The 10582-nt window shown below is 38.0% G+C and overlaps 1 protein-coding gene across 1 annotated transcript in view; it reads right to left on the bottom strand.

The window, feature by feature from the left end:
- Nucleotides 1-1337: 1337 nt before the first annotated feature.
- The window catches only part of LOC136871893 (uncharacterized), a 98024-nt gene continuing 88779 nt past the window's right edge, over nucleotides 1338-10582 (bottom strand). The window contains exon 6 of the mRNA XM_067145571.2: nucleotides 1338-1571. Within this exon, the coding sequence (XP_067001672.2) occupies nucleotides 1529-1571 (43 nt within the window). The 3' untranslated portion in view covers nucleotides 1338-1528. The remainder of the gene's footprint in view (nucleotides 1572-10582) is intronic.

The raw sequence follows: 10582 nt of genomic DNA, 5'->3' as shown, positions 1-10582 counted from the left end.
ATGTGGTTAGCTTTGTCAAATCACATTTCTGGTGCCAGGTACTTCTCGAATTTGTTCTCCATGTGTGGAGTTTTCTTGCCTCTAGTTGGAGTTGATCTGGCACCAATCATTCCTGCAACCACTGAGATTCAGAAATCTTTCAGAGTTAGTGTGGCACCACCTTCACTTCTCTCCTTGAATAGGATGTAAGCATTCACAATGAATAAATCAACAAAGTGCCAGAATATGCGGAATTACCCTCTCTTACCTTTATGATTTACTTCATATACCGACTTCAGTAAGTCAGTCTTGTCCACAAACCCTATGTTCGAATTATAATCTGATACAATTACCGGACAATTGACAGTAACTGTTGTTCCATCTTTCATTTTCTGTGAAACGGTAGTTTGCTGCGACAGGTCATGCAAGTTTGAAAGAAAAAGGACTTCTTTCTTGTCCTTCCAAATAAGTGTCACGATGCCACTACTAGTACATTTAAAATTGAAAGCACCACATTGCAGGTGTTTTTCGTTTATTAAATCTTTTGGCATTTGTACGCTGCCCTTCCTCACCATACCACAGGCATTAACCTTTTTTTTCTTGAAGAGTATGCATTAGTGCTACAGAGGTGAAATAATTGTCAAAATAGACATCGTGGTTACACCCCTCGAGCTTGGCAGCGAGATCTTCAACTACACGCTTATCCAAATTTCGTTCAGTATCTGGACCAAGTTTTCCTGTGTATATCTGAAATTCAGATATATGACCATTTGCATCAGCCCTGACCCACACTTTGTACCCTATTTCTATTGGTTTTGGAGGCATATGCTGATAGATAGATGAATGTCCTTTGAAATAAATCATTGATTCATCAATTGACTGGAACTTGATGGGTTTATAACATTCAAGGAATGTTTTAGAAAGTACATCCAAAAAGGGCATAACTTTGTACAATTTGTCAAATCCTGGACTCCCCCTTAATGGTTGGCAGCTATTATCATTGACATGTAAGTAACTAAGGTACCACGCAAATCGATTTCTTAGAATAACAGAAGAAATATATTCATCCCTTATCATAGGATTAGATGACCAGTAGTCTTTATACTGAGGAGTTTCTTTATATCCATGAGAATGTTTATTGCTCAAAACTGTCATCTCTTTTGTAGTGGTTTTCGTGAAATTCACACCTCTTCCTTGTTTCTGAGTGGCACAGAGGTTTGTTTGATGTATCAAATGTTCTATTAGATCCTCAGGAAACAAACAATGCAGAATATCAATAGGAGGTTCACAATTTTCACTAATCTTTGGTCCAACTTCTTCTGTGAAATCTTTGTACAATGTGTATTCCAACTGATATCTGTTCTAATATGTTTTGCAAGTGATGAGTCATCTTCATTATCTGAAGAATCAGTGTGAACAGCACTGTTTTCTTGAAATATAGAAGAAAGTGTCCCTGGTAACAAAGTAACAGTTGAAGGTAAAGCCTCTTCATCATCAGAATCACTGTCATCCTCTAACACAACTGAACTGCCATCACTTGGAATCCCATCTAGTACAGTGAGATACTCAGGGTCGTTACAAGCTTCCATGATCTGCAAACATACACCGTGATATTTGTAGTCACATTCCCAAAATGTAAACAATTAGCATAACTTGCAAAAATGCAGATGTATAGTGGAGAAACAGAAAATAAATAATAATAATTAAAATTAAAATGAAGTTTACTATACTGTTTTCATTTACAAAAATGTACATGTTATATATGCATTACAGTTATAAACGGTTTTACATATACAGTACTCTCTATACAGAAGATCTGAGTTGAAAATTGCATATGTTCCCACAGGTTTTAGATTGAAGTTATTATTTATAATCACAAGGAAGAGCAAGTAGGCAAGACGCCATTACCTGAACATCTCCATGAACTAAACAATGTGTGCCAACTGCAAAGCAACTTCAGCTCCCTTAGATATGCTACACAGCCACTAGATGGCTCCAGTTAACAGAGAGACAACCTGGTTTCTTATGAAAACCAGCAGGAAGCCAGGCAAGTGCACCTCTAAACATTGTTTCACTGCGAAACCACTAGTACAGAAAGGGATAAGCTTGTTCATTACCTTTCAGGCAGTGTCCTGGTATCCATTATAGAGTGACTGTTTTACCCTCTGTACTGAGTTGTTGTATAAGAATTTGACATTCCTGTGCTTCTATAGAAGCAAATAGCTTAATATGATAATAGTGGACACAATCATCCCTTACCACACAGAGTAGTGGCAACAGCACATAGTGCTGCCATCTAGCAGCTCAAACAGAACACTAACACAATGAGCTATTAAAACACTACACATTTCAATTTAAAAAACCCAATGAAATACACATTTTAAGATGTTTGTTTCATTCTTGTAACATAATATAGGAAAGGAAGAAGGTAGATATTGATCTGGATGAATCAGTGATAAGAATAAAACAAATTTATTATTAAACTAGCAAATGTACCCATGCTTTGCTACAGTATTCTACATTGTATATGGATATAGAAGTAAATTACTGTACATGCAGTGAATAAGAGTTTTTTAAATTCCATGTCTCTTAGCGTTATCCAGAAACAGCAGGGTGAGGTTCTCATACGTTGTTTCCAAAGTAAAGTGCGAGTTGCGGAGTTGTGATGATAACAGCATGCTCACCTTGCCTACTGCCATTCACAATCGAGTAGGGAAGTTTTTATTATAATGCGAGACCCCATTACTTCCTGCATGGTCAAAATCGATTTGGGGAGTTTTCGTTACAATAGCAGGCACCCTTTCCTACTTCCAGACAGATTATAGTTGAGGAGTTTTTATTATAAAAGGAAGCACCTTCCCTACTGACCTGTCAGAACTGAGTTGTGCTGTTGTTATTATAAAGACAGGCCCCTTCTCTTAATGACAGGCACACCGAGTTGGTGAGTTTTCATTATAATAGCAAGGCCACTATGCCTAATGACAGGCACATTTTAGATGGGTAAATTTGTTTATAATGGCGGGCACACTTGCCTACTCCCAAACACAATCAGTTAGGGGAGTTTTGAACAAAACTGCATGCTCCCTTGACTTCTGCCAGTCAAATCGAGAAGGGAATTATTAATTACAATGGTAGTCCCTCCTGACTAATGCTAGTTACGTTGGAGAACGACCCCATTCCAACTGCCAGTCAGTCGATGTGGAGAGTAATGATTACAATAGCAGACGCCCTCCTGCTGAGATTCACTATTGATGTAAAATATTAAGTATAATGGTAAACATACTCTTTCTACATCGTTACAAATCAACTTCAATTAATATACACAGATTGATATACGAAGAATATGCATGTTTACAATACTGCAAACCTTCATTTACAGACTGACTGCTGCTAAACGATACATCATATTGACAAACGGATTGTACCATAAGATGCCTCATTTAGCAGTCTAAATGGTTGGTCTTAAGATATTTTTTCCTGTCTCATCTACTTATGGATAAAACTGAGTTAGAAACGTTGAATAGGGTGAAATTTGGGTAAGTTTTCTCACAGTGCATTACTTTTGGATATTAATGTGACAGCTACAAATATAGTATTTGGCTCACGTATGGATACTGGGTGGCACAATGTTCATGTAGAATTAGATGATTCTATCTTTCGTATAAGTGATTCGAACTACGAATTATACATGTACAAAGAGCAAAATGTAAGGTATAACCGAGAAATAGAGACGAATCTAACATATAAGGAATAGAGATACGATGAAACGTCATAGGACCAAAGTTCTAGATCACTCCATATTGAACCAAGATTTGTGCCATCCGTTTTGTATACGATTTACCATTTAGCCGCAAATACCTTGAAATGAAGGTCTGCACCGACATTAAAATTGCCTCAATATTCCAATATTTTTCAGGGGTAAAAATGAAATATTTAAAGATCTTGGAACCTTTCCGTCGATTACAGGCTCATCATCATCATCATCATCATTATTTCCCATCATCCAGCTTTAGCCGGGTACGGGCAAATATGGTTCCTCTCCACTTTCTTCGGTCTTTCCACCACCACTCCTCCAACACTGTGTCCCAGTCCAGGTTTCTTTCTCTAATACTGTGTTGGATTGTGTCCTTCCATCTCAATCGTGGTCTTCCGTGCGCTCCTCCTTTGCATTTCCATCACCTTTTTTGGCATTCTTTCATCACTCATTTGCTTTATGTGCCCAAACCATCTTAATCAGCTCTTCTCTATTCTATCATTCATTTTTTCCACTTCAATTTCTTCCTGGATTTTCTCATTCCTTATTTTGTCTCTTCTACTCTTCTGTATCATACTCCTCAAGAACTTAATTTCGGCTGCCTGTACTCGACTCTCATCCTTCTTTGTCATTGTCCAAGTTTCTGCTCCGTAAGTTGTTATGGGTATGTAGTACATCTTGTACATAGTTTCCTTTGCTTTCATTGGCACATCTTTGTACCATAACATGTTTTTCACACTATGATAGAAACAGCTTCTAGCTTAAATCCTTTTACTAATTTTAGCATCCAGTCGAGCATTCTCCATTAGCCCTCGGGACGTCGCGCCGCAATCTTTTTGACCGCACGCATTTTTGTTTTGTTACTCTGTCTACGATTGTTACAGGACAGATTTCTCCTTCCACCATATCTACCCCGCAACCTTCCTCTAGTGTTTATAGCCAGGTAGCTCTCCCTAATTGCTCTTCTGTTGTCGCTGTGGATGTTTATGTGAGTGTGCGGTGCTTTCGACCGCGAGCGACTACTGCCGTTTGTTGAATTTGGTTCTAACCCTGGACACGCAACTATTCATATACACAAATTGTTTGACTGTTTACTTGTGTTGTGGGTGAAAATGGATTCCGAAGAAGTTGATAGGATAAACAAATTGATTGATGGTGTGGAAAAGAAACAGAAAGATGAAGACTTCGTGTGGTACCTGCTCTCTGTGCATATGCTGGGAGCACAGTATTCACCTGTCAAGCCTGCAGTATGGGAACAGCAGGTGAAGATGAAGAAAATGAAGATGATAGTTTTATTATCTAAGGATACAGTCAGCTCACGAATATAATGAAGAATGACAAATAAATTGTCTTTAGTGAACAGTAAATCTCTAATTGCTATTACCACCGGGCAAGTTGGCCGTGCGCGTAGAGGTGCGCAGTTGTGAGCTTGCATCCGGAAGATAGTAGGTTCGAATCCCACTATCGGCAGCCCTGAAAATGGTTTTCCGTGGTTTCCCATTTTCACACCAGGCAAATGCTGGGGCTGTACCTTAATTAAGGCCACGGCCGCTTCCTTCCAACTCCTAGGCCTTTCCTATCCCATCGTCGCCATAAGACCTATCTGTGTCGGTGCGACGTAAAACACCTAGCAAAAAAAAAAAAATGCTGTTACCCTTATATCTGTTATAGCCTTGCTCTTACCACTGGACAGTATACCTTATTTATATAGCTGTAACTTTGTTTTGTACATATTTTTACTGATAGTTGTAAATTACTCGTACACTGCACTATACTTCTTTTACCAGTTTACTTTTGTGAATTTTGTAAATCTATGTTCTTCCCATTTCACTGTTTATTTATGTGTGTTAAGTAGAACGTAACATTAGTTATTGTATTATTTTAAAGCACTATTTAAATGTAAATAAATAATTCTTGTATTTTTAATGATCAAAATAGAGAGTAAATAAAAATATCACAACGTAACAAAAATAAATAGCGAATTGAAAAACAAAAAAGGATATAGGATTCTTGCGCGGTCTTTTCCATCGCACGCGACGACTGACATTACACACCCTCGCGTGACGTCCCGAGGGTTAATTCACTCCTCAGGTATTTGAACATGTCCACTACTTCCAGGGGCTTGTCTGCAAGTCTAATCTGACCTGACCTTCCCTTCTTTCTCCCCTCTAGTCATAACAAGAGTTTTACTTTTTTCTACGCTTATTTTTACTCCATATTCTTCAATCTTCCCATTCACCACATCCAACTGTTCTTGAACAGTCATGTCGTTTTCTCCCCAAATCACAATATCATCTGCAAATAACAACATGTTAATATCTCTTCCTCCATATGCTGCTTTTGCTGTTTTCATGATGTCATCAATTACTACTGTAAACAGGATTGGTGACAGAACACTTCCCTCTCTTAGCCCACTAGTGATTTTGAACCAACTTGTCCTGCCAACTTGTGTTTGCACGCAACTACAACATTTCTTCACAGAAGGCATTGTCGGGCAGTACTTTTCGTTGAGTCTCTTCTGCCATTCAGCAGAAGTTGGTAGTTGTTGTTCCACAAGTTCATGGCATCTCTAGTTGGTGGTTTTCTCGAACGCAGACGATTAATATTCACATCGCCGATGTCATTATGTATCAGGAGTTCTGGGTTATTCACTATTTTTCTGAATTCTCTTAGGAGAGCATCTTTATGTCTGAGATCTGGAGGAGGGATATGACTTAACACTGGTAGGCACTGAGTGGGAGTAGATTTGATTGTGCCAGTGATGAGGCACATTGTAGTGTTCAGCTGGGTATCTATGATGTTTGTGTGGGCACTATTCAGCCAAACAGCAGCACAGTATTCAGCAGTCGAGTACACCAACCCTAAAGCTGAACATCTCAGAGTTGCAGCTGTAGATCCCCAAGTTGTTCCACACAGCTTATGAATTATATTGTTGCTGCCACCTGGTTTCAACCTCCCTCGTAGACTATGGCCCGCACTGAACAGGATCCGTACAAACCACGGGAACTGTGCAGCCTTCCACTACAAGTGGAACATAATCCCAATGCCTGAGTGTGACTGTGGCGCTACACAACAGACAGTGAAGCACATCATCGAAGAATGCAGGTCTAGAAAATACAATGGCAGTGTTAGTGACTTTGCTTTTGCGACTCCAGAGGCTATAGACTATATAAACAATTTGGACATACGTATATAGTGTAGATCTTATGACAATAGACACTGTATCTCTAACCATACGCTAAATAAATAAATAAATACAACATTTCTTGTACATTGCCATGATCATTTTTATTAATCCCCTCCCAATTCCTTTTTGCATCAGATTGTCCCAAACTTTAGTCCTGGGGACACTGTTATATGCCTTTTCACTGTTAATGAATGTCATCACCATATCATTCCCATACTCCCAATGCTTTTCCATTAGTTGTCTCATAATGAAAATGGGCTCTCTAGTTGAGTGTCCACTTCTGAAACCAAACTGATTTTCCTGTATCTGATTTTCAACCCTCAACCTTATCTTACTTTCCAGTATCCTCTCCATTATTTTAGCAACATGGGCTATCAGAGTAATTCCCCTGTAGTTCTTCAAAACTTTCTTATCGCCTTTCTTGAAAACTGGGATGATTATTGCTTTTTGCCAATCCTCAAAGACCTCCTTATTCTCCCAGACAATCCTGAGAACTCGATACGTCCACTGCAGGCCTACAGCTACAGCTGCCTTTATCATCTCCACTGAAATTTCATCTATTCCAACAGTTTTTCCATTCTTCATCTTTCTGACTGCCATTTTAATTTCATTCATTGTAATTCCTTTATCCATTTCTTCATCAACTAACTGCCTTTCCTGGTGGTCCATTGAATGACTGTCATTTCTCATGTTCAGCAACTTCTGAAAATACTCTCTCCATCTATTTCTTATTTCTTCTGGCTTTGTTAATATTATGCTGTCTTCATCTTTTACAAATCTGATGTTTACTTGATCTCTCTTTTTGTTTCTTAAGATACCATACAATAATTTCATGCTGTCCTGCAGAACATCTCTCAATTTCTGTCTGAATAAGGTCCAGCTTTTCCTCTTTTCTTCCTCCACTACTTTCTTGGCCAAATTCTTTGCCTCAACATATTTTCTTCTCCTTTTTTAAGTTTTAGATGTTTTCCATGCCATTCTCTTTTCCTTCACTTTACTCTTTACCCTATCATTCCACCAGTGTGTCTCTTTGTCTTTCACATTTCCTTATGTTCTACCACATACCTTTTCTGCACATCCAACCAGTGCTTCCTTAAATCTTTTCCATTCAACATTCCCCATTTCCGTCCTGGGTACCATGGGTATTATTTCCCTTTGAAATTCTTCTTGTATGCTTTTCTCCTTCAACTTCCATACTTTAGTTCTTTTCTCTCTTCTTAATGGTTTCCTTTAAATCATTCCCACTTTCAGTTTTCCTATCACAACTCTATGATCTCCACCAAAGGCTTCTTCAGGCATGGCTGTAACATCTACAAGGTTCTTCCGGTGTTCTTTCTCGATGATTATATAATCAATTATTCGTCTGTATCCCCAACAATACCTTGTAATCTTCTGCCTGTTCTTCTTCCTAAACCAGGTGTTTCCAACAATCATTTGATTCCTCATGCAAAAATCCACCAACAATTCACCTTCTGGATTTACATTTCCATATCCAAAGGGCCCTACAACATCCTCCTTTCCTTGTCTTTCCATTCCAATTGGTGCATTTAGATCTCCCGTCAATAGCATTTCCATATCTTCTGTTTCTCCACTTCCTCTAAAAAGTCTTCTAGATGTTCATCTATGCAACCCGTTTGTGGGACGTACAGCTGGAATAGATCTTTCATGCGATTTTCAAACCGGAGTCTCATCACCATCATCCTATCACTGACGCATTTTGTAGATCGATTACAGGCTAAGACATATAATTTTGCCAAATTTCAATTTTCTAGCTTGTCTGACAGTTTATGCCTCAATCTCGCTTTGGGGGAGGGGGGTAAAAATGAGGACTTTCAGGAAACTAAAGCTAACGAATATGCAGATGGTCATTATTACACCTGAAACAGATAACTGTATGAAAATTTCACCAAAATAGTCAATGTACAGACACACGGTCATAACCATTTTATTTATATAGATATAAGGAATCGCTCTACGTACAACACCTTTTGGGAAACCGACCGTTCATGATATATCCCTTATTAATCCTCCTGTCGAAAAAATGGACATTAGAAAAAAAACTTTTAGGAATGGATTTCCATCAAGGTTGGTCGATTTCCAGTCAGGCTGGTCTTGTATATATTGTGGGAGAGTAAAATCACTATTTTGGTTCCCAATAAACCCCCAATCGATTCTGGGAATTTCAAATGATATGGACCTAAAAACCTACCTTTGGACATGTGGATGCTAAATATGAAGTTTGGTTGATATATCTCCAGTAGTTTTCAAGTTAAAGAAATAAGCTTTACATGTACCTGCTTTTGAGGTAAGGCCGGTGGGACTTGTACCAATACATGGCCCGTTAATGATATCTCCCTTGTTAATCCTTGCATTGAAATGATGCATATGAGAATAAAGATTTAGAAATTGATTTTCATTAAGGCAGGTAGATTTCCATTAAGTCTGGTTGTGTATGTTCTGTTGGAGTGCAAAATCACGGTTTTGGTTTTGTATAAACCCCCAGTCAATTCAGGGATTTAGAAACAATATTGGCCCTAAAAACTACCCAAGGACAGGTGGATTCCAAATTTGAAGTTTGGTAGAAATAAATCCAGGAGTTTTCAAGTTATAGACAAACAAACAAACAGACACCAAAGCTAAAAAATATGCAGATGGTCATTATTACACCTGAAACGGATAACTGTACAGAAATTTCACCAAAATAGTCAATGTACAGACACACGGTCATTACGATTTTACTTAAACAATATGTTTAAACACTTGCTCATCATGTTATGACTGCAGTCTGATATCACATCTCCAAGAACAAATCACATATGTAATGTCTTATTCAGTTTGATATTTTTACTTGCAAGATTTTTCTCTGTTGAATCACTAGTTATATACACGTCTCTTAATAACGCTTTGAAATACTTGTCAGTCAGTAATTTTATACAGATGTTACATACACAATTAACTTTTTCAGTTCATGAATACGCTCCTAAATGGGGCCTCATTTCGTATCCCTCAAAGTGCTGGAATGTTTTTCCTAGCATTCCAAACAATGTAATATTTGAATTCTGAAATCAGACCACTGCTGCTAGACACTGTTTAGTTACCTTGTCACAACTGGTGATCATCAGCCAACGGTAGAAATACAGTTATACGCATTGGTGCCAGACATTTGTATTCATTTTCCTTAGACTGCTCCCATGTAAATATGTCAATACAAATCGTAGTAATTACTTTGCCTAACATTTCTAATAGTGTAGTGTCAGAATTTCAAGTCGGTCCTCTGCTGATGGACGCTGTTATATGCCTTGCTCCTACAGTAAATATGTTAATATTAATTCTTAGCAATTATAATTTAAATATAAATCAGGTACCAGATTTAACCTTGAGGAGGTACAGTGAATGATGTTGTTATGAAAGGCGAAACATGTCTCACATTCTTATGGTAATAATGATAAATTGTTAAAACATATAATGTATTGAATAGGTGATATTGATAAACTAATTAGCATCCAAATGTAGAGGGGTATCTACACCAAAATTTGCATAGCCCCCCAATCGATCCTTCTGAGGATCATATGACAATGATGACTCAACAGGAAATTTAATAAAATACGAGTGAAATTACCATCTCCTCTCTTTTTATTTTCTTAGCTCTAATTTCCAGCAAG

Source organism: Anabrus simplex, chromosome 4 (assembly GCF_040414725.1).
Source record: "Anabrus simplex isolate iqAnaSimp1 chromosome 4, ASM4041472v1, whole genome shotgun sequence".
NCBI lineage: Eukaryota > Metazoa > Arthropoda > Insecta > Orthoptera > Tettigoniidae > Anabrus > Anabrus simplex.
This window is presented reverse-complemented; position numbering and strand designations above follow the sequence as displayed.